The following is a 26,441-nucleotide window of genomic DNA, read 5'->3' on the forward strand; positions in this document are numbered from 1 at the left end:
TGCTCTTGAATGGCTTCGTTTAAATTATGGTAAAAGTTATTTATCGTTTCTAAATTTGATTGCTCTGTAGGTGAATATATTTGTACAATAGACCACGGTTTTTTATATCCTGGTAGTTTCAAGTTCATAATCGCTATCCGTTCTGAGATTCCGATGAATTCTTCCACGTATTGTTTTAAATGTTGTTTAATAATAAATCCTACCCCATATTGGCCTTGCGTCTCCCCTATTTGATATAGTAAAAAGTCTGGATGACAAGTAATACTTTCGCCCATTCTTCTCACTTCGCTCAAGCCAATTATGTCCCATTTGATAGATTTTAGCGCATATGACAGTTCCGTAAGGTTTTCTTCTTTTCCCAAGGTGAGGACATTGAGGGATCCTATGTAAATTACTGATTTTTGGTGATTGTTGTCTTTAAGGGTTGGAGGGTTGTGGTCGCTTTCCCCCTCGAGGACCAGTCGGCTTGGGGGAGTTCGTTGGTTTTTTGTTTCTTTATTGGTTTCTTTGGTTGGTTGTGGTTTCCGTTTGCCGTTCTTTAGTTGCTATTGGTTTTTATTAGTATTAGGCATGTTCGAAAGGGAGCTGGATCTATATCGCATTAAATCAAAAGCATTAGTCCTGTTTGTCTTCGTTGTGTTTAGGGTTTGTTGCTTTTTTGGTTGATTATTATCTGAGGAGGGTGAAGCGGATATTTCCCTTTTCCTTTTCTCTTGGCTGTAGTTGTTCTCTTTTACAATTAATTTATCATATTTCAGATACGCTATGTTGCCCTTTTGTCTCTCTTCAGTTAACTTGGCTTGCAGCTCTTTTCTTTTTTGTAACACATCCTTCGAGTAATCCTCCGCAATGTATATAGTTTTTAGGTTTTTTTTACTTCTGATAATTTCTGTCTTTTTCCAGTTGTTTATAAATGAACACAGTACCGGTCTCGGTTTGCTGTTCTCTCTCTTTCTATTTCCCAAGCGATAAATTTTGTTGATATCGTATTCTTCTATTTTAATATTCAAATCTTGATTGAAGGTTTCTTTGAGCTTTTGTATTAGTTCATAAGAGGATTTTTCGTTTTCTTCTAAGCCGAATATTATAATATTATTGTTTTTCTCAGCCCTCTTAAGATAATCTATTTCTTTTTCCAGTTTTTCTATTTTAGTTTTCAGGTTCTTATTTTCTTCTATAATAGGGATTAATTTATCATCCATCTTTTCCATAATGCTATTTGTTATAGAATCTTTCAATTCAGCATTTTGACTTTGCATCTCTAATTTCATTTTTTCGAATAATATTTGAAATTGACCTTCCATTCTATATTTTTTTTTTTACTACGTGTAATGAGACGCAATAGTAAAAGATAGTAGAAGATATTTTTCACAATTGGCAACACTGTTTAATATGTCAGATCTATTGACGTTTGCTACAAGTGTCACTGTCCACTGAGTGAACGATTTTGTTTTCGTATTATCTAACCTCTAATCCAATAGTTGATATTGTGGTTGACGGTTGTAGATTCACGGTGATTTCCAGTAATCGCACTTCACTGTATGTTTTTAATCGCTTCCAAGAGGTCCCAGTACTGTATCGACGAATACTAGCAACCAGAAATTACGTTTACTATTTTATTTCGCTTAATTTCTCTCGGAGTTTATCACTGCGGTGTTTACAGTTCTGATGCCGGAAACGGAACTCTATACCTACCGAATTTTTTCTATACCTACTTAAAAATTTTCTTAAAGACTGATTTCAATATAATTTACTTGCTGTACAGGGTGTAAGTAATCGTTAAGTGTGCACAGGCGATTATTCCGTAACTATTACAAATATCAAAAAACTTTAAACTGATATCGAAAGTACATTATTAGTAATGACCTACCTACGTAATGAGTAAAATGATAATAATAATTTAACTTAAATAAATAATAACTTTTTAAAAATAAAACGTGAAATATCCAACACTCCCATATTACAGGTAGTAGTATATGCAGGCAGTCTATTATGCATGTGTTTGTATGCGTCATGCGTGTGAGTTTCAAAAATGTATCATGATTTTTTTTATAGATAAAAATTATCTATACGCAATCTCTTGTTGTTGTTGGTTTATTTAAAATTTCAATTTATTTACTTGTTGACAAATAAATTTTAAATGTCAAATGAAATAAGGTTTTATATCTGTTTCAATCTTTTTTGGTATTTTACCAGTTAATAACATTAAAAAATAAACTTTGAAACAATAATAATTAAAAATGTAAGTACGTAAGTATAAAACATTAGGAATAGCATAATGTAGATGTTTTAAGAGCTTTTAGGCTATAGCCTATAACTTTATTACTTTATAAGCTAGCTTTCGGCCCGCGGCTTCGCCCACTTTGTCTACAACATTATGTATTAAATAAAATTTTGATCACTCTATCTAAATAACCGCATTAAAATCCGTTACGTGGTTTTAAAGATTTAAACATGCATACGGATATAGGGGCAGAGAAAGCGACTTTGTTTTATATTATGTAGTGATAGAGTTTCAATTTTATTATAGGTATCTACTTAATGAAAAATAGTGACATGTTTTCTAAATTATTGATTACCTACTTGTATTCAGTACACATTTAAAAACCACACCAAAAGTTAGTTAGCAACAAACACAATTGAACTTTGAATGATGTATTTATCAAGCATCAACACCCCTTTTTAAATTATAAAAAAAATGTGTGCGTGTACTAGTGTACACACGTAAGAAGTGAAACTTCTTTATGACCTTATTTTTCAAAAAATAATTTACTACCTATATTATGCAACTACGTCGTAGAAGTATGTCGAATCAAAGATGGCGCGTAACGGATAAATGCCACGCGTAACGAAAAAATGCAACACTAAATTTTTTTCCAACCCCGATAAAGAAGTTTCACTTCAAAAAATTTATAAAACAAATGTTCATTATCTTTCATCTAAATCTAATTTGGAAGATAATCTTTAGGAAGTTCTTGCATTTTATATCATTGAGATAATATTACTATACGTATGGAGGAGACACCACGAACAAAATCTGTGCGCCATTTTTTGCTCTAACGTTTTAAAAATTATTATCTAGTTAGGTTCTTACCGATGAAAGTTATTCCTTTGCACATTTCCGTATTATTTGTATTATTTGTGCAATATCGTAACACACACGAAGGCATATTTGATGCGTTTCACTTTAAAACCATAAAAAAAAAACGCTCAGCATACGTCATGTGGCGTATGTTGAGCGGAACATAAGTGATGTAGGCGGTGTCGTCTCCATATATGTATATCTCAATGTTTTATATCAATGTAATTTGCTTCTTTTTCGGCTCAGGCATTGACTTAGTATTAAGCGACCTTTAATATTTTAAGATAAAATCATGGAAAATTTTTGGTTCGTTGGCAATAACAGAGATCCTTTCATCATTTAACCTGTATAATAATATTTATAGTTAAAGATTAGATTTTATGATTTACAACTAAGATCCTATCCTGCAGCTAACCTTCTTAATATGTATATATAAATCTCGTGTCACTATGTTTGTCCTCAATGGACTCCTAAACCACTTAACCGATTATAATAAAATTCGCACACCATGTGCAGTTCGATCCAACTTGAGAGATAGGATAGGTTTTATCCCGGAAATCCCACGGGAAAGGGAACTTTGCGGGGTTTTTTTCTGAAAAACCCCGACGAAAGCTAGTTTACTATATTTTGGAGTAGTAATATCGAATTTAACTGTAGATATTCTATTCTTATACATAAAAATGAATCGCAAAATGTGTTGGTAAGCGCATAACTCGAGAACGGCTGAACCGATTTCGATAATTCTTTTTTTATTATATTCCTTGAAGAACGAGGATGGTTCTGATGTAGAGAAAACGTAAATATTATGTACCACAGGCGAAGCCAGGGCGGACCGCTAGTTTTAAATAGTTTAATGAGCAATTCAATTGTTTGTCTCTATTTAATAACAAAACATTATAAAGATTTTGATGAAAATTAACGCATCACCTCTTACAGCTTCAATTTACGTATAATATTATACATAATATTTAATTATCTTTGTATAAGTAATATTTGAAAGTAATTTCAAAACGATTTATATTGTGCGGAATCATTTACCTTAAAACAAATTTCTATAAATGCGTATTTTTATTATTTTAGAATCGATTCAATACAAGGGTATCTTATAGCATATAAAAAGGTTGTGTCTAACAGATATCTATACCATGCTAAGATAATATATTGCATATATTCGATAACTCTAGGGGTAAAATATAGAATTTTTTTTATGTATAATGTATGATACAAAGGCAATATTTTGAGCTTCCGAGGAGTTTTTTTGTAGAAAGCAATATTTATTATTGAGGCTTACTGAACTTTTTAAAAATTATTTCATTTATTTCACTATCATTTTACATCATTTAACCACACAATGCATCGTTTCATCGATCATTTTACATTCTCGCTTATTTAACATAAATAATTATTATGTTCATTAATTATACATCTCAGCTATACCTAGAAAAACTCTCTGACGCCATCCGAATATTTCTCGAATCATCAGACAAAAAAAATAATATATAAGCTCTAAAAATAACCAGACGTCCCATTACAAGTTACAACTTCAGTCAAGTCTGTATGCTACAGCCATGATCATAGAAATTATTCAATTAATCTTCCTAATCGCTCTATATAGAGCATATCTAAAACGTAACTATGCCGTGTATCGTTCAAGGAAGAAACTTCGAGAAAAAACTGTTTTAATAACAGGAGGAACGACCGGTATTGGTTTAGAGATAGCGAAAGATCTTGCTAAAAGAGAAGCTAAAGTTATAATCGCCTGTCCCTTTGAGGACGAGGGGATAAAAGCGCGGCAGAAAATTCTAGAACATTCCAGAAACTCTGAAGTTATATACAAGCATCTTGATCTGGCTTCCCTAGAATCTATACGACAATTTGCAGACGAAGTTTTGGAAAAAGAAAAAAGACTGGACATTCTTATTAACAACGCGGGAGTGTGTATGGTAGATGATTACGTCACGAAAGATGGCATGAGTTTTCTGATGCAAGTGAATTATTATGGCCATTTTCTACTGACTCTTCTCTTGCTACCATTATTGAATAATACAGGAACAGAAGAAGATCCAGCAAGGATTATCAACATGTCTTCTCTATCTCATAGAAGAGGGAGTACCAACATTGAAAATTATAATACGATTGGCCACTGGACATTTACCTACTTCAATAGCAAGCTCAGTTTAGTTCTATTTTCTCGTGAATTGAAAAAGAAACTAAAGAAATTCAACATAGTTATCAACTGTGCGGACCCTGGTATTGTATCAACTGCAATTTATGATAACACAAGTAATGTTTTTGCTCATATATTCGTCTACATTTTGTTGTTATTTTCGAGAACGCCTCAAGAAGGCGCCCAGACAGCTATTTTTCTGGCTGTTGATGACGCTGGTCGTGTGAACGGAAAATACTTCGCAAATTGTAAGCAAATTGATGCTAGTCACAAAGCATTTGATGAATCTAGTGCAATGAAGCTGTGGAACCAATCTGTGGAACTCGTGGGGTTAAATAAGGAACAAGTACGTGCTATATTTGAGGTGTAATAATAGTTTGTTTTGGTCATTCCTGCTCTTTAGGAATAATGTGATTAGTAGGGTTTATAGCTGTAAGATGTGTGCTTTACTTTAGCATCTGATAGTAATTGCGTGTTATTTTATTTAATTTTTGTGTTTGTCGGTAGAATAATTTAAAATTGATGAGGTGTGAAACAAGCTGGCTTTTTAGTTGAAAGGTATGTAATGTATATGTTAGAAATAGAAGCAGTAAACTCAACGAGATAAAGCTTTAATCCATACTAATATTATAAATACGAAAGTAACTCTGTCTGTCTGCATGTCTGTTACTCAATCACGCCTAAACTACTGAACCAATTTGCTTGAAATTTGGTATGGAGATACTTTGATACCCGAGAAAGGACATAGGCTACTTTTTATTACGAAATATGTACCACGGGCGAAGCCGGGGTGGACCGCTAGTTGGAAATAATGGATAAATGATGTGGCTAACAGTGATTTTTTTTATATAACATGTTTTGGACATCTACATTGGAATTTGTAAGAGAAATAAGAAAAAAAACTGTATGTATATCAACGCAATACATGAAGAAAACCCTCCTAAAATATGTATTACACACCATGTATTAGTGTAAAGAATGGACATTATTTATTACAATAAAACGAAGATATATAATCTGTATTAACAAGACGTTTTTTTTATTAAAAAAAAGTAAATGCATTAATTATTTCATATCATATAAGGCATCAATTAGAGGGGGTCATAAAAAACCACTGTTGTTTATCTTAATATGCAAATAATGTTATTTAATAAAAATTTACACGATAAATATATTCAAAATAAATGCAATTCGCAAAGATCAAAAGTCAAGATGCAAGACGGATATTTAATTGAAACTAGTGGTCCGCCCCGGCTTCACCCGTAGTATTTACCCTTCCTTTCCATAAGAACCATCTTCGTACTTCAAGGACTAAAATAATTAACGAAATCGGTTCAGCCGTTCTCGAGCTTTGTGCTTAGCAACACATATTCAATTTTATTTTGTATATAATAATCGATTTGTGTCATACCGGATATAAATGATAAGAAATAATAATATAAGAGTCCAATTGGCAATTAATAAAGTAAATTTTTAAGAGAAAAGTTTTTTATTTGTTCGCACCAGAAAAGCTAAGAAGCTTCTAGATAACTGCATTGTTTTAGAATGAAATATTACCTATGTTTTTATTTCGTGTTAGTCCGGGTGGTAAGTGGCTTGTGTATTAATATAATAAAAGCAAATCAATGTTTTGATATTTTTAGTTTTATAGCATTTTTATGCCCTATACAGGGTGTAATCGTTAAGTGTGCACAGGCGATTATTCCGTAACTATTACAGATATCAAAAAACTTTAAACTGACATCGAAAGCTCTTTACCTAATGAGTAAAATGACAATAATACCTTTTTAAAAATAAAACAGGAAATATCCAAAAATTTTACATCAATCACTCCCATACATTTAGTATGAGATTTAACTAATGACTATCCCCGACATGGAATATGAAAAATTTTGGTTCTTTTTTTGATAATTTGCAGGAGCTTATTATTCAAGAAATAGCTTGAAGATGAAACAATGTATTTTAGATATAAGTTTAGTGCCATCTATTTAACGATGCAGGAATTACAATAAGAAAAACAGGCTACCCCTGTAGATTGCGAATATTATGTGTCACTTGCCGCAGCAAAAGATGGCTCTTTTGCAAATGAACAAATGAAAAATGGACATGAAAAGTAAACAAATAATTTTATTAAAAAAATTGGTTGTCTGTAAAGTCGGTTTACTGACGATAGTTGAACGTCACAACGTCCGATTGTGCTTCTTTGTCGCTCGTTCCGCGCTCTCGCTTGCACTTCAAGCCTTACATGGAACGCCTCAGAGCGAGGTAACGCCGCATGAGTCATGTTTTTTCGTGCGTGCAGCCGGCTCCATCGAATTATAAGACGTTGTCACGTCAAAAAACAACGTAAACATATATCCCAAAAAATATTGTATTTTTATTTTTTACTCTCCCTGCATTAATATTTAATACTTTTAACGATTTTTAATCGCAAAAAGTACCTATTCTTATATTTTGCCTAAACCGTATTATTTTCAATTTTTATACTTTATTTTAAAGTTTTTATTTTTTAATAAAGTAAGTAATATTAATTTTTCAACATTGATTTACATAAAATAAATTGATCGGTAGTTGCCAGTTTTCCGTAGTTCGTCATATTATATAATAAACTTTAAAACTTTGATAAGCAACGGTCAACGGTGAAATGCTAACTAGACTGATAACATTTCAAAAGTGCTATTTTAGGTAAACTAAAATGAGATCTAAATGTCTAAAAGAAGGTTCAAATATTTTAAAATTTCAAATGCCTCTACATTGTCTACATCTCTACAATTACAAAAGCTTTAAATTATAACTTTAAATTATATATCAACCTATGAAATTGTGATTATATTGTGTTAAAAAAATACGATTAAAAAAGCGCTTGTGTGCCGACTGCCGAGCACACGTGTCTGAAGTGAAATTTCTTTGGCAAATTTCTTATTATATATACCTATAGTACCTTAAAATATAGGTACCTACATGTATTTTATAATGATAACTAGCTTTCCGCACGCTGCTTCGCCCGCGCTTTCAAAGAAAAACCCGCATAGTTCCCGTTTCCGTGGGATTTCCGGGATAAAACCTATCCTATGTGTTAATCCAAGTTACCCACTATATGTGTGCTAAATTTTATTGTATTCGGTTCAGTAGTATTTGCGTGAAAGAGTAACAAACACACACACACACACAACCTCGAAAAATTTCGCATTTATAATAATATTAGTAAGATATTATGTATTGCTTAATAATACAAATATTAAAAAGCATAATCATTCACCAAATCACTACCTAAATTTCCTGGGAACCGACCAAGTTATTATCGTGAAGTTAGTTATAGCAAGCAACTAATTTCAGCAAATATGGCTGATTTCCTCAAACAATGTGACCCATTATATCATCATTATATATTAGAACATTCTCGACATATTGCATAGAAATTTAGATGAATTCTTGATAAATATAATTACTGCATAGACCAAATGAAGTTTGACTTGCCGGTTGGCTTGGTTGGTAGTGACCCTGCCTTCCAAGCCAGAGGTTGTGGGTTCGATTCCCACCCAGGGCAAATATTTATGTGATGAACATAGATGCTTGCTCTGTATCTGGGTGTTAATTATCTATATTTTTATCTTAAAAGATTTTTATTTATTTAAAATTATATAAGTATGTTTATCAGCCATCTGGTTTCCATAACACAAGCGAAAGCTTAGTATGGGATCAGATCGTGCCGTGTGTGATAATTGTCCTGAAATATTTATCTATTCTTGTAGATAGTCCTATGATATATTTTTCACCAAATTGCTAACCTACGCTCATAAGTGAACCACTGTACCAAAGAGTCAGTATAAGCTCTAGTATTACCTCTTATCTATATATTTTATGATACATTTTACTGTATACGAGTAAAACCAAGAATTCAGCTTGTAATACATACAGTGTTTTGTTGCTTCACCTGCCTTCTACCATAAAACTTACGTCACAAGTTTTTTACGGTATTTTCCATATAGATAATGTTTATTCCACTTTTACAACCGGCTAAAATTGATTTTTAGGGCGGGTAGTCGTAAATATGCGCTGTAAACCTTCACAACACTAACTCGTAAAGCTAGCAATAGTGATGTTCGCGGTTATCGATAAATTTCATATCGAAATTTTTGTTATAGTTATTGTAATCGTAGAAATATATTATGTGTTCTGTTTTCCCTCCATAACGATTAATCCGATTATCAAGGAACATTTATTGACAGTTAGCTGATATTATAAGAATACTAGCTTTCCACCCGCGGCTTCGCCCGCGTTTTCAAGGAAAAACCCGTTCCCGTAGGATTTCCGGGATAAAACCTATCCTATGTCCTTTCTCGAGTATCAAAATATCTCTATACCAAATTTCATGCAAATTGGTTCAGTAGTTAAGGCGTGATTGAGTAACAGACAGACAGACAGAGTTACTTTCGCATTTATAATATTAGTATGGATTATCACTTGACTAACAGGTCACCCCGGCTTCGCTACGATAAAACTATAAAACTGTTTATATCAGGAATGACTTTAAACCGTTGACATTTTTTCCCTGGTGAAACATTTAAAAATCGTCTATTTTCAAAACTATAGTGACCTATCACTCTTGACTCTTCGATATCTACTAGAAAAACTAATAAAGCTTTAAAATGGGTAAAGTCACAGTCGATAGCTAGTATTTAAATTATATTTAGGCAAATTGACCAAAGTTACGACGGCATTTGTCAGTAGATATAGTGCCCTAGGGGGCCTTTGAATAATATGGCATGTTGCTTAAATAAAATAAATCTACAAGAAAATAATTTATTACGGTGATTTTTCTTTAATAAAGTTTAAGAAACATTTGACAATTCTTGTTTATATAACTTTGTATGTTGGTTCGTCGTTCTCTACCTAGCAAATGGACCGATTTCAATGAGGTTTATATACATTAATTAATAAAATCCGGTAACAACAATGTTAAAATTATGTACCTAGTCTTTCTCTACATAAATTAGTCGATTGTAACACGATCTAATCATCATATAAGTACTTACATGCCTGTATTTCGTTCTATAAATCATCACTGTTTTAATTGCAACACCTAGAACATCCTAAATCCTAAACACTAAGTATAAATCAATAAGTACTCTTATCTCATAACAGAACGCTAAAAAATCTAGCACATTCAACGCCTACATCTAGATTGTGATTTGACTGTGAGACTGTATTTACTAAGTCCTAACAGTTTAATCTGCGTTCAAGCGAAAATGCACCGTATTGCAATAACACCGCCTCGACTCTCCTGAATGATGTAACGATAGATCTAATTGATAGCTGCGATGGAAATCCAATGTGATAAGGTCGAAAATCCGTTGAACAAGGATGTATAATTAAGGGATAGATGCAGCACTTGCAGTGGGGTGGCACAGCCTTCTGAATTTTGTATTTAGACTTCAGTATTTCAGTTCAGTTCTCGCTCAGACGTTGGAGCGGACGGACGTGCCGCTCGTGTCGCGATTAATTTGTTTTTTCGAAAATTTGGTAAGTATTATTTTATATTACTGTTAAACTATGCTCTTTTAAATTTAAAGAAAAATATAAAATATGTATGAATTGGTAGAGATAAGAATAAAGTTAATAAAAGGAACCTACCGCTTTGTTTTATGGGCAAAGTTAAGTAATTAATCCGGTACAAGGTTTATTTTAGCACTTTTTAAATTGTGCGTTTCATAATTTCACTTTTAAAAGCTTTTGAAGGGGAATGTAAAATGAGCGGTAGATTAATGGATGGTTGAATTTTTTGTACGAATTACGACTCCGTTTAGTAAATTATCCATTATTTTATTTATACTAGCTTTAAACCGCGGTTTTACTCGCTTATCAGGATAAAAATATACGTGAACGGTGAAACACATTTATTTATTCAACTAGGCCACTTATAGACGCTTTTGAGTCGTCATATCGCATTGAATATGTTTGCTACCGGTTGGGAAAGCAGTTTATTCAGAGTAGAGTCGGTAGTCCGTAGCATTAAGTTGCTCCAGTATAACTTGATGGATTATCGCTTATAATTAAACTAGCGGTCCGGCCCGGCTTCGCCCGTGGTACCTACATGTTTAAACTATCCTATCTCTCAAGTTGGATCGAACTGCACATTGTGTGCGAATTTTATTATAATCGGTTAAGTGGTTTAGGAGTCCATTGAGGACAAACATTGTGACACGAGATTTATATATATTAAGATTTTATAAGGATAGTAGAGTTGGACATATTACAAAAAAGTAGGTGAGATTTAACCTTACCTATTAATTATATGCCTTTGTCTATCGCAATAAAATTAGTTATAAAAAAACTTTAGACTTTTTAAATTCATTTTTTTTAATCAATGGAGTTTTTTTAGTTTTGTACAATACAAATCTTTCTTCTTTATAATATAAGTAGGTATAAATGAAGATAAGAAACACTTCTTTAGTACTAGGAAGGTGGGGTTTGATCTTCCATAAAAGCTCTTAAATCCTTACTTAAGAGAGCTTTTTTCCTGTGCTTTAACAGGAAAGTCCCACTTTAAGATAAAAAAATCAATAATCTTATATATAAAAATGAATCGCAAAATGTGTTGGTAAGCGCATAACTCGAGAACGGCTGAACCGATTTCGATAATTCTTTTTTTATTATATTCCTTGAAGTACGAGGATGGTTCTTATGTAGAGAAAACGTAAACATGTACCACGGGCGAAGCCGGGGCGGACCGCTAGTTGTATATAAAGGAAGGATGGGATAAAACGAAATAATTACTTATACATGTGGAAATATAATATGTTGATGTACTTGCTATACAATATAGGTGGAACATTTTGTGTGAATTTTTATGCGAAATTTGTTGAGGATGGATGTATGTTTGTTTCTAACTCTTTCTCGGGAAACCCACGGAACTGATTTTGATAATACTTGCCAATGATGTAGCTTATATACTGGAATAACACATGAGCTTTAGAAATACTCGATTCTTCCCGCTGAGTCGTCCGCGGGTTACATGTGGGTGAATCCGCGCGGCACAGCTAGTATATAGTATTAATATTTAAAACACTTTTTTCAAACAAAAATGGGACAAGCAGCTAATAAACAAACTAATATTAAAAAAAATATATAATTATTTATAAAAACATGTACGGTCTATGTTTAATATTTATAAAAAAAAAATCCACGTGCAAAACGATTAAAAATCATCTCAACTGTAAGCAATTCTTGACAAACGAAAAAAACTATATAGGTCATGAGATATTCGAAACCTAGATTCAGGTTGGGTCACGGAACAATCCAACTTGTAACTTAAATGCTACACTTTACTTGATTATCGCTTATTGCAAGTTATGACCTAAGTGTGCTAAGTTGGAGTAATTAAAACTTACGCTAATATTCAAAATAAGTGAAATACTAAGTTGAAGTAATTATAACTCGAGCAATCATAGACTAGAAAGTAGAAACTGATAATAACTTGTTTCAAACTTTTGATATGAATGCGTAAGTTTGTATGGATGTGTATTGTGTATTTGTGTCAGAACGGCTCAACAGATTAAGATGGAATACGATAAATAAAATTATGTATATGGATTGTTTTTTTAAGTTTCTATGTCCTTTCGTGAGCCTCTCTTTTTATTTCTTTCCATATTTTCCTGGTAAAACTAACCGAAACTGTTAATTACTTTTAGTACAAAGTTTACACGTGTGTTTTCCCTAAATTGTTCTCCTTCTCCTTTATTACCAACCTTTTATTTAGAAACTTCTCACACCTAGTCTGTATAGTTAAAAATGTGTTAATCTATAGTTTTAACCTGTAGTTTAAACTAAAGTTTAACACATTTTTGAAGATATATCATATTTATTCTTCATATTTTTTATGAACATTCTAGCCACACATTCACATCTACAACATTATTATTTTATATTTTTTCTACCATAGAAACAAACATAAGAAATCGACTTATATTATTGGTCCAGTGCCCGTATATTATCTCTAACAGCATCCGCGAAGATCATTGTGACAATGAAATAATGAGTGCAGCTGAGAGGCGCAATATACAGCGGTTGTATCATTGTCGGGAATTATTTTGTGAAACTCAAAATTGAGCTCATAACTATACTAATACATATTATAAAGCTGAAGAGTTTGTTTGTTTGTTTGAACGCGCTAATCTCAGAAACTACTGGCCCGATTTGAAAAAAAAATCGGTGTTAGATAGCCCATTTATTGAGGAAGGCTATCGAGTATAATATATCATCACGCTAAGAACAACAGGAGCGGAGCAATGCGGGTGAAACCGCGGAGCACAGCTAGTATTACATATAGTTTTTTTACAATAATAAATACATTTTACAATTTACAATAATGTAATATTCAAACTCAAATGTTTCTTCCACATATGTATATAAATTTTGGTTAGTAACGCAAGTAGTCAAACTTGATTGTTTCTTTTAACTCTACATTAATACATATTTATTTTAGAAGCGTTTTTGAATCGTCATTTTACTTAAAAATTAAATTAGTTGGGTACCTAAACAGAAAGCTCGAAAGTAGCTGGATCGATATTTCTGAATGTTCGATATCGAAAAATACTGGAAAATATAAATAGAATTAAAAGTTGTTAGTGTTTCACGCAAAACAGTTAAAATATGATGAATATAAAATTCAAGTGATAGATTACTTTCTAGTTTTTGTTCAAATACCACAAGTGTATAATTATTTGTTTTATAATTAACTAGCAAACCCGGCGAACTTCGTTTCGCCACGGCTGCCGCGGCTTCGTTTTATGTAACATTTAATTTTTTCCCGCTTTTCTGTAGAAATTTTTCCCGAATTTTCTTTGCTATAAACCTCACGGAGCCCAAGACCTTTCCAACGAATGCAAAACCGTGGAAATCGGTTCGTGCGTTCTGGAGTTATAGAGTCAGGAAGGGAAACCCGACTTATTTTTATATATGTAGTAGATATATTCACTCGAAAAAATAATAACCTTAAAAACATATTTTATTATGAACCTTCAAGCGTATTTACCAAGAGAATTAAATTGTAAGCCTGCGGTGAACCAACTTCTAACCAAAATGTCGACTGGCAAGCGGTTCCAACTATTAATCTTTAGGATTATCCGACTTGTTACAGTATATAGGCTAAGTGCAAGCAAACACAGGTGTACTGTATAGTGTGAAGCTTCACAATGATGGGACTGACCTATATACTTAAAAGGGGTACGTTTTTTAATCAACATTTTTCATTAATTATCTCGATAAGTACCATCTAACTTACATGCTTCTTTTTCAAGATTCGAGTTAAAATTCTAACATAACAAAAAATCGAGTTTCCTGAGATTCTCGTTGAAACAAAGACAAACTCTTCAGCTTCATAGTATTATAATTGTTGGTTAACATAAAATATAAGTATTACTAAATAATATAAGGTTTCTAATTAGATAAAACCCAATATTTCTAATTATAGACAAAACAATCTAATGAAATAAGACATAGGATTCGGCCCTTGGGGCCTCAAAATGGTAACAGCCACCTCAGTCTATTATATTTATAAATAGCTATTTACAATAGTAATAAATCTATTTGGGTCACTTCAAAATCTATTATTTATCACCCATAAAAGCGGCTTTCATTGATATCAGATAATATCTTTCTTCAATACAATAACATTTATTATTAAAAATGTATTATTTCTTTCGTTTTTAACGTAAAAAATATTGGCTTTCCAATGCTCTGCCATAAAAAAAGAAAATAGCTTTTATTCTTTCACGAATTTAAACTTCAAATTCATTTATTTACGCACAATATGTAAAGTAATTATACTTATACTACTAATACTACTAACTTAGTTAATTTACTTACCACGTTGATACAAGATTAACAATAAATTCCTAATCTCTTTATAAAAAAACTCCACGTTATCCGCCAAAATATATTTAAACGCTTCACTTTCTCACTTCCAAGCAATTTATTTATAATTATTTACCTTCTCCACATAAGAAAGATAAATGCCGGTATCATTACAAGAATCCTATTCTCGGAGCGTTCGCAAAGCAATCTATTCTGTACGAGTTTTCTTACCAAATATTTTCTTTTACCTTAATAATAAACGTCTTGGTTGTGTGCGAATTTGTCACTTATTGCTGGAGCGGAAGGCGCAAAGTCGCGTACATCTGTTATTATGTTAGTGCCAGGGCCGGATTCAGCAGGTTTAGTAACCAAATTATATTTGTAGATAAATCAATGATCTGTAAAGCCGTATGTATTGCTGAAATGGAGAATAAATAATAATTTTATGTTTAAAATTAACAACTAAAGAACTTTAGTAATTAAAAAAAAAATGTATTTTGTCGATTGTTAGATATTTTTGTAGTAGCTTAACATTTCTACGAACTGAAACCGTACTAATCGTACTATGGACGCCCTTATTAAGCAGTGCAATTCATAAACCGTACAATAAAACAAATAAACACACATACACACTGCACACAACATAATAATACATTATAGTGTTCTGCCTACACCATTCCGACTCATAGGTCATAATTTTTTTATTTTAATCAATCAGATTTTCTGTTTTGTTACATACAATACGAAAACCAATATTGTATTTACTATTAAAGCCGATATTGAACAATATACAAAAGAATTCAATTAAAAGTCTCAGTAAATTCTCGTCATAATATCAAACGACGACCTTGCCGATATAAATTTCAAGAGACTCATTAAAATCTTTGATTATAACTGCCTCTTTCATTATTTTATCTTACTCGCGTGGCTATAAATCAAGTCGATTATTTAACTTAATAAAAAATATATTTCTAGATTATTCAAATGATGAATATATTTTTAAATGGAACATTTTAAACATAACGTTATGTGTACAATACTGTGATGGAAGTATGAAACATATATTTGAAGAATCTTAAAACAAAGACAATATAGGTATGAACCATCTAAATGAGTAGATGGTATGTAACATAACGATATGTGCAGGCTTAACTTTAAAATGCAAGAAGACTCTCCCTATAAATTTTCGTATATAAATAAATCACATAATTCCTACATAAGCACCAACCATTGCATATTAATAGAATATCATTAAGAAACTGACTTGTCTGTCCGTAGGCTCATACTGTCACATTTTCAAAACATCGCAAAAAATGATTAATTGAATAAGTAATTAAAAATCTGTTAAATTCTTAAACGTACGGGCGGAAAATTAAAGAAATACTTATATCACTTAATATCAAGTCCACATGCTTTCAACTATCCCTAAAAAGCACTACAAATCCGGCCCTGTCACCACAAACATATAAAGAAAAATCGGATAATGAGAAAGCGGTATCCAGTTATTGTTGGAGCCACCATTATACCACTGTATCGAGATGGAATGATGCGTTAACAGTTTCTTGTAACACTGAATATATTTTACGTGGGTTGGGTAGGAAATGGGCAAGAGAATCGTGTATTAGCTATACTGTATAGTATTATATTATCAGTAGCTATAATAATATTATAAAGATATTCTTCGTTTGTTTGAATGCGATTATCACAGGAACTGCTGCTTCGAAAAGAGAAATTATTATTGTGTTGTTCTTTTAGCAAGCAAGGCTTCATATAGGCTATTAAGCTACAATAATACAACAAAAGGAACGGAGTAGATATGAAAATTAATACAAAATTGGAAAAAAAAAGTTTATAATACTATTGTGAAACGTTAGAATACGTAGACAGAGAAACTGTCTACGTTAGAATAAGTGAATTGTAAAATTATTTTAAATAAATGTCTCTAAATGTCTCCAAATTCCCTATTATGCGGGTAAAACCGAGGGCACACCTAATATACTAAGTAGGTATAATAAAAGTAATGTACTATAACAACGCAAGTATACAAACATACAGTGAAAGATATTATTAAATGAGTTAAGATGGGTGCTATTATGAATTCAATATTAACTTGCTGACATCGACTTGTGACGTCAGTAACAGCTGGCCCGTAAATACGCGAAAATTTATGAAGATACATACTTTATCCGATGGCGTCACTTATTATTCGTCTTGTAGCAAAATATGTAATATATTACGCATCTTGTATCACTGTAGCCCTTTTTACGAGTTTATTTATGACGTATATTATTAATTATTAACTATCTACATGCGAGATTTCATCGAAATCGTTTCAATAGTTTAGCCGAGCGAAATAAATTAAAATTTGCAATTGGTACAGAGATTTTCGTATACATTTTTTATACATAAAAACTGATATTACTTCACTATGATTAATTCTAAAACTAAATAAACAACCAGAACTTAAAATATTCAGTTATTTCCGTTTAGAAGCTACAATACAATAGTAAAAATTAAAAATCATTTTTGTCAGGTTTAAAAAATAACGTAAAAACGTCGTTCAAATAACTCAGAATTTAAGGCAGTATTTATGTTGTCAGTTATCAGTACAGTCTGCATAAAAGTGCTCATTTGGTTTTCATAGAACTTTTCGAATGGCTGTAAGACTGCAATAGTTGTGACTAGCGGAGCGATTTTAATGACTTTGAATGAAAACAATTATTGATTGCCTGCTATCCACGGTAAATAAACAAAAATATCCTAAACCGGCTACTCACCTACCTGCAGTAAGGGCAATATTGGAACTGGCTCCTTAATTGTGATGTGTATAATGTATATGCAAGCGATTGAGAACAGCTGAAATTGCTCCGACCGCCGCGGCCGCGCCGTGCATCTGAGATTGTTTCCAATATTGCCCTTGCGGAAGTTACGTGAGTAACCGGCTTTAAAAAAGCAATTAATTTTAAGTAAAAAGACTAATTTAAATTATAAAAAATAATATATATTTTCGGTTATCATGGAAAATAAACAGTTACAGAATAATTTAAATAATTATTTTAATCAAACTTTGCACTCTGCAAACGTTGCGTTTAGCTTCTCGGAACGGTATTGCTAGCGTGAACTTTTAAAAGCTTTTAGCTATACTAATATCTAGCTAGCTTCAAAAGACCTAGAATTGTAAGTAATTCCTAAAGCTATACAAAACGGTCACTTAATACAATCATAATTAATAATATTGCCATAATACATGTACTTTTAAACTACTTCCTATACTATAATATTATAAATGAGAAAGTTTGTGAAGTTGGATGTGTGTGTATCTGTATGTGTTAGTAGTTTTATAAAAATAAAGATTTGATTGATTCCAAGCTTTTTAGATTATATTTGGAGCATTGATATATTTGTAGACATTGAATCTTATTTAAGTACCCTTCTGGTTTTAAATTAAAATAAATCATTCGACGCTGCCTGTAGTTCCTAAAATTAGCTACTACAGAGTTTCTTGCCAGCTCTTTTCTGCAGAAACTGCTTTCCAAACCAGTGGTAAATTATATTAAATTATGATTTTTCAATATTTTGACGATTCAAAAGCGCTTGTAACGAAGTATAATTGAATAAATATTTGAGTTCAAGTTCGTTTAAACAAGTACTCAACAAACAATCAATCAACCTCAACTTATACCCGCGTCTCTCATCACACACAAAAATTGGCGCGAACGTAAAAATGGCGCGAACATTTTTTCGACATTAACGTTCACAGCCGGACGTTCTGAAAGCGATGCGAAAGCTTTTTGCCAGTTCGTGATAACGGAATTACGTTGAATTTTAACAGACAAAGCCACGTGCTGGGGACAGATAATAAAAGGTGTCACTGAACCTGACAGCGTGGCCCCAATTTTGTTCCTTTTTGACGGGTTTAAAGGCCGCTTTTTCGGTTTGCTAAGCACGTTTTTCACGCGTTGTTTAGTGCTTATGGTTAAATATTGTAATCGTTTTTATATCTATCGTAATATAGACCGGGAGATATTGACACAAAATTTCGAGTCATTTGTAACAGGATGGCGGTTCTACAGGGGTCTTAGTACGCAATGACAAAAAGAAAAATGATGGTGTGAACGCTGGTACCGGCGGCTTAGTCGCGTGGGCGTTAGTCGAACTCGTCGGAAAAATAGCGAAAGTCAAACGATTAACAATCTTATTCAATATCAATCGCTTAAAAGGGTTCAGTTTTAATTTTTTCAAATAACACTGTGTTCATCACAAATCTATAGATAATAATATAAATATATACTTTTTGTTGTATATAAACAATTCAACAACATTTAATAGACGCTGAAGTAAGAATTAACAACTTGGTAATACAGTATTAATCTCATTTCAACGTCTCACAACAAAACGTTTCAATATTGTTAAATTGAAATACACCACAGCTAAGTAGCAGCCAGCTTCCCTTTTAATTACAAGCTGAGCTTAATTAAAATATTCCAAAGTTTCCGAGACGCAGACTTTAAGCCAATATCAATTTAAGACCTCTGAACTATTCTAAACCGACTTCAAAAAGGTTTTATGTAGCTTTCCTAAGCATTTATCATCATCAATACATATAATAAAATTCTAGAAAAGTGGTGTCTGTACAATGAAAATATGTAAAAAAAAATTAGCAGGGGTTATTACTAAATCGATCCCAAACCCAAAACTGTTGTTAAAAAAATTTTTGTCTGTTTGTCTGTTTGTCTGTTTGTCTGTATGTTTGAACACGCTAATCTCAGAAACGGCTTATCCGATTTAGATGCGGTTTTCACTAATATATTGTGGTAAGCTTCATTTAACATTTAGTGTTTATTTCATGTCAATCGGTTCATAAATAAAAAAGTTATGACCATTTAAGTAATCACAGCGAACATTTGCTAAGGCATTCTATACATGAATTACTTTATTACGTAAATTATACGCTAAAGTTATTCCTTGACATGTCCAGATGATCATATCGAAAGTCCCCAAGCGTGGGGGGGGGGGGGTGGTTATGCTGAGGGGGTAGTAGGGGGGGTCAAAGGACCTTTCTTTAGATTTTTGCTCATAAGTCTAAAACCTGCACAAATATGTAGCATTATGGTTACTTCTAGGTAAATTTTCTATATAAAAGGTCTTTGAAATTATGTCGTAGGTATTATTTTTAACCCCCGACGCAAAAAGAGGGGTGTTATGTCCGCTATGTGTGTATTGCGTGTCTGTCTGTGCCACCGTAGCTCGCTAACGGGTAATACCAATTAGATGCGTTTTTTTGTTACATGAGCTGTTGTTTATTATATTATATAGGGGTAAGTGGGAATGAAAAAAACGAATGTTAGTTGTTAATGTAGGTTGTTAATGTAGGTTATACCCAAGTGATATATCAAATGAAAATAGACGACATGTCAGAAACAATTAGTCAAATTTTATCAAAATCGGTTCATCCATTTATTTGATATAGGGGTAAAAGTGGGAATAAATAAATGAATTTTATCAAATATACTCAAGTGACGTATCTAATGAAAGGCATGACGTGTAAAGTACAATAAGACATATTTTATCAAAATTGGTTCATCCATTTATTGGATAAAAGTGGCAATAAAAGTTGTCAAATATACCTAAGTGGCATATCAAATGAAAGGGCATGACCTGACGTGAGAAGTATAATGAGGCATAGGTATTTAATCAAAATCGGTTCATCCATTTATTATACAGGGTGTCCCACTGTTGGTATACTAAGCTCAAAGGAGGTTATAGTTTTGCATACGCTGAGTACGTAAAAAATACTTAAAAAATTCCAGACGCATTTTTTTTTCAAATAGATGAAATCTTAAAAGTCTATGTGTACACCCATAACAAGCGACCCGCCCAGCTTTGCCACCAGCACGTGGGCTATCGTTTAAGATTATGTTTTCATAGACAAAATGCTCACATTAGAGAAGCGTTATATGCCGGCTGCGCGAAGCCAGAGAAGAAAACATGGATTTTCAGGAAAAATTTAGCAAAAAATTTTTGACGTAATTTTGTTGTTTAAGTATTTTTTTCATGATCAGTGTATGCAAACCTTTAAGTCCCTTCGCGCTTAGTATACCAATAGTGTGACACCCTGTATAGAGGGGTAAAAGTGGGAATGAAAAAAAACGAATGTTGTCTGTTATACCCAAGTGATATATCAAATGAAAAAAGATGACCTGTCAGAAACAATTAAGTAGTCCAATGTTATCAAAATCGGCTCATCCATTTATTTGATATAGGGGTAAAAGTGGGAATAAATAAATAAATTTTATCAAATATACTCAAGTGACTTATCTAATGAAAGACATGACGTGTAAAGTACAATAAGACATATTTTATCAAAATTGGTTCATCCATTTATTGGATATAGGTATAAAAGTGGGAATAAAAGTTGTCAAATAATATACCCAAGTGGCATATCAAATGAAAGGGCATGACCTGACGTGAGAAGAATGATGAGGCATATTTAATCAAAATCGGTTCATCCATTTATTGATTTATAGCGGTAAAAGTGGGAATGAATAATCGAATGTGGTCAAATAATATAATCAAGCGGCATATCAAATGACGTGTGAATTACAATTAGTCATGTTTTATCAAAATTGGTTAATCTGTTTATTACATATAGGGCACCTTAGGGGTGATAGTGGGGATAAATAATCCAAATGGAGTAGGTACCAAACGAAAGGATATGACATGTACATAATATATAGGTATGATTACATGGTTTAGATCAAAATCGGTTTTGCCATTTACTAGGGGTGAAAGGGAAAAGTTGAAAGTCTGTGAAAGTAGAAGGAATATGGGAGCGGGAGAATAACCACATCCTGGAAATTTTGAACTCTTCTGTACCTAAGTTTTATACCTAGCTCAGTTTAGTAATAAATTTTACTAACAGTTCTTTTGTGTTATTATTTATTTTATTTCTTAACTTTATAATAATGTGTAAGTACTTATAATTTAGTTGTATATGATAGTACGTGTTTCAAGACGTGTTTACTCAATAATTGTGTGTTAAGTAGTAACTACTATGCAGTCACTATTCCACGCGGACGAAGTCGCGGGCACAGCTAGTTTTAAATATAAATTCTGGTAATCGTTTGTGACGTCATACTTCAGAGGTCACAAATATTATTATTATTTAGGCACTTCTGGGAAAAATAATATACATTCAAATATAAAAATTGCGAAGAGCCTACCGTCCATTGGGACGAATGCCTCGAAGCAAAACAGATTACGGAAAATTTGGACACTTTTTTTTTTAAATTGCTTGCTTTATATTAATATCAATTTTGGTAGCTATCTTTGAATCTTGTCAAAGAAGTTTCACTTCTGACACGTGTGCTCGGTACACACGCTCTTTTTTTAAAGCTCTAACATGACACGAAAATGAGACTTTACATGTCCCTTATATTATACTAGCTTTCCGCCCGCGGCTTCGCCCGCGTTTTCAAAGAAAAACCTGTTCCCGTAGTATTTCCGGGATAAAACCTATCCTATGTCCTTTCTCGGGTATCAAAATATCTCTATACCAAATTTCATGCAAATTGGTTCAGTAGTTAAGGCGTGATTGAGTAACAGACAGACAGACAGAGTTACTTTCGCATTTATAATATTAGTATGGATTATTATTCAGACGCGAGTAAAACCATAGCCTTCTAATCCACGAACAAAAAAAAACAATTCTCGACAGAAAACCCAAAACGAATAAGATATTTGTTTAACTCCCCAGTGAACATTATCGGAAGACAAATCGATATCGCTTGCAGCAGACATCATAATGGATAGCTCTTTCATTAGGTACTCTCTCTATAAAACGAGTGTGTAACAAAAAATCGTATAAAACATGTCTAGATAATGTTTTTTATCTGTAGGAATGTAGTCTGTAGCATTTTTATGGTGTGCACGTGAAAAATGTCAAGTGAAAAGTTTAACGACACCTAAAAGTTTCGAGTTCGAAATGTATTTTAATTTTTATTGATAAATGAAGGAAAATATACCTATGACAAAAAATAGGTTATTCAGCTTCTCACTACGTATCCATAATTAGAAGCAAAATTTTACAATTAAAAGAAATCATTATTATTGAATCTCAAAACACTTTGTGAAATGTTTAATGAAAATTATAATTATGTTCATGGACGTATAAAAAAAGACGGACGCCGTATTACAAACAAACAACGTGAAGCCACCATAGTAAGCTAGCGATCGTGTAAAGACAATAAACACGCACACACTCTCACCATAGTAAGCTAGTCGGCCGCCATTACGTCGTGAACTACCGACTGATTAACTGCGTCACTGTTTCACAAAAAATATTTAAAATGCCGTCTTGCGTGGTTAAATGGTGTCGCAACAGTACAATTTTAAATAACAAAACACGACGGATTACATTCCACAGGGAAGCAAGTTATTTCTTTTATGTTTTAATGCCAAAATTATTACGGCAAAATTTATAGAAAAAAATACAGCCGCCATTGTCAACAGGACAGCTGTTGCCATGGCAACATTGCACACACACATGGATGTTTCGCCGCCATTACTAGGCTTCACTCAATGTTTAGGCGATATACCGTCCGTCTTTTTTTATACGTCCATGATTATGTTGTTAAATAAGTAACTTTTATACGAACAAACTTACCTAAATATATTACCCACAGATAACTATATATTAGTCAGAGAATATTACCTACATACCTAATTTTAAAATACAAATAAAAATTAAAATAGCAAATAATTGCTGCACAAAAAACGTTCTAAAATAAATACAGCAAGGAATGCAGTTAAGAACCTACAATTAAAGAAATCATTGCACATTGGCAGCTCGCCAACTGTGACCACAGACTATAGACTATAAGCTACTATTGTCTGTGACATTTGTTATGTTTTATTACCTCTGTGCTAACGTTAAATTTAATGAACATTGCACAATTAATTGCTTCGGAGGATTGTTAGCTTTTTAATTAACTGCTTCAGAATTCCCATGTGTTAGTTACATTTTAGTGAATACTGCATTTTATTTCATAAGTGGTTTCTTCGCAATTTGTGTGCAAACATACAGAAATGGGATGAAAAATAACCTAAAAATTGTTGTGTTAGCTAGTTCTTATAAATTACTATACTAGTTTATAATGAATTATTATTATTGCACGCCTCATAAGCGAAGCGTTGAGGTGGGTACTACTGTCACTTCGCGCAAAACATCTGATTTTTCAAACTTAAAATGTCTTTATGTATCATACATTGCACTTGTAAGATAATACATACACACACATATTGAGAAAAAACACTATTTTTAACGTTCATGATATTTTTGATGTCATTTTTGTTATTTAAACTAGTTAAAAAACAGTTTAAAAAAGTTCTGTCTTGGACGTCCGTGTGTCTGTATGTGCGGATCCTTTTTCTTGTTAACACGATAGCGACCGAAATACTTTACTAATCGAGTTTTTTTTTTCTCTTACGCTTGAGTATGCTCAGGAATAGAACCCTTTCATTTTTCAGGGTCTGATTCGATGTGGTTTAATTGTTATTAAATAGACAAAAATAATAATTAATAAATATTTATTAAAAAAAAATTATGAGGCGTGCACTTTTGGATTTTCCAAATTATATTTTTGCTATTTGCATTTGGAAATTGTCCATGCTATGGTAGTCTGGAAGAAATTGCACATAAACGATAAGATCTTCTGAGGGTCACTCTTTTGTACATGCTTTTGACTTTTGTATGCTATATTTCATGTATATCTGTAGAAATGATTTTATTATATTATCTACAGAAAACTTTCACGTTCTTTTAGTCCCTTATCGGATTACCGCTAAAAGTATAACCTATTTCCTCCAAAAGCAACCTTTTTGCCAATATATAAGTCTCAATTTTTAATAATGATGAATGTTCGTACAAACTTGCGAGAGCCCAAGGCTGCTTAACACGACCCTTTCGAAAAAACTGTTCTTTTTTTTTTTTTTTATGGGGAGACAAACGAGCGGACGCACTGCCTGGTGGTAAGCAGGTTGCGTCGCCCATAAACCATAACATAGGTTATGGTTGTTGCCTACCAGAATAGGTTCTTAGCTGAAGACTTTTTATACTCTGCTCACTCTGATGTTTCAATGAATAAATGGCCTTTTAAATCCGTCAGTTTTTTTGCATGTATACTACGATTAAATAAAACAAAAATGGTTTCGATTTTATGCCAATAAATCAATAAATGAAACGAAAAGTTTATGATGAAATGTAGCTCATAAACAATTAACAATTATTTATGTTTTTATTCTTCACTTTGTAATTGTCTATGGTTGGAACAGATTGTTAAACGCTATTTGAGCATGTTTGTAAATGATGATTTATGTAATTTTTATTTCTCTGAAGTAAAAGTATTATACAACAAAATTTCTCAGAAAATACATTAATAACGAACCAGAAGTAGACAGGTATAACTGTGAATACGCGTGGGAAAAATTTAAATTGTAAATTTAGTAAGCTCATTACTGCTTAATTTTAGTATGTATTAACTTGTTCTTTGTATGATCACTAACTTTTGTGGAGTGTAGACGCTATTCTTGTCTAATTTGAGTACTTAATTGTTTCGTTTTCATTAAAATGGTACCTGACTCAATGTAGCCTACCTGTATTACGATATTTCTCGATTATTGAAGTGAAACTTTTTTATCGGGTTTGGAAAAATATCTAGTGTAACATTTTTTCGTTTCGCGTGACATTTTTCCGTTACGCGCCATCTTTTTCTTATCCCTACCACGCGTGATTCGATGTACATTTTTCTGTAAAGTTGCATATAGTAAATTATTTTTTGAAAAATAAGGTCATAAAGAAGTTTCACTTCTTACGTGAGTACACTAGTACACGCACACATTTTTTATATACATACTAGCTTTCCGCCCACGGCTTCACTCACTTTGTCTAAAACTTATATCTATACAAAAAAACATTAAACTCTTTTGCGTAGATAATTGATAATTGAGACACAGACGGTGGAAAGCGAATGTTTTATACTATGTAGTGAAGATATAAACATTACCTATGTATAAAAATTATACCTAATAGGTGAAGACGTGTTTGTGCAATTGAGTTACAATATACATACCTTGGGTATATTTGTCTATGTACATACTCAAACTCAGCTCAGTCATAACACTCATAACCCACATAAATTCGTTAGCTCTGAAAAACCACATTTTCCCTAGCGTGATGATATTATAGCTATCCAACACATTAAGATTTTTTGCAGTTCCTAAGTTATCTTCAACCAAACTCTACTTTATTTGTACAGACATCACATCTATATCTACATA

At 32.4% G+C, this 26,441-nt stretch overlaps 3 protein-coding genes across 5 annotated transcripts in view; 2 read left to right on the forward strand and 1 right to left on the reverse strand.

The window, feature by feature from the left end:
* Positions 1 to 531: 531 nt before the first annotated feature.
* Positions 532 to 1,443, reverse strand: LOC149479138 (uncharacterized). The gene has a single exon (XM_089708483.1). It carries the CDS (start codon positions 1,302 to 1,304, stop codon positions 546 to 548), a length of 759 nt encoding a protein of 252 aa, XP_089564609.1. The 5' UTR covers positions 1,305 to 1,443; the 3' UTR covers positions 532 to 545.
* A 3,207-nt stretch (positions 1,444 to 4,650) lies between these two features.
* On the forward strand, positions 4,651 to 5,619 carry LOC149479139 (retinol dehydrogenase 13-like). Its single transcript, XM_089709072.1, has one exon. It carries the CDS (start codon positions 4,651 to 4,653, stop codon positions 5,617 to 5,619), a length of 969 nt encoding a protein of 322 aa, XP_089565198.1.
* Positions 5,620 to 10,683: 5,064 nt separating this feature from the next.
* Positions 10,684 to 26,441, forward strand: part of LOC149479140 (uncharacterized protein CG3556) — a 78,655-nt gene continuing 62,897 nt past the window's right edge. The window contains exon 1 of one of the 3 annotated variants that reach the window (XM_089708849.1): positions 10,684 to 10,772. The gene's annotated coding sequence lies outside the window, so the exon portion shown is untranslated. The remainder of the gene's footprint in view (positions 10,773 to 26,441) is intronic. The other 2 variants (XM_089708850.1, XM_089708851.1) reach the window with 2 other exon arrangements.

The sequence above is a fragment of the Colias philodice genome, chromosome 21 (assembly GCF_061535455.1).
Source record: "Colias philodice isolate Cphi_HAF_F1 chromosome 21, ilColPhil1 Martin Lab GWU primary, whole genome shotgun sequence".
NCBI classification, from domain to species: domain Eukaryota; kingdom Metazoa; phylum Arthropoda; class Insecta; order Lepidoptera; family Pieridae; genus Colias; species Colias philodice.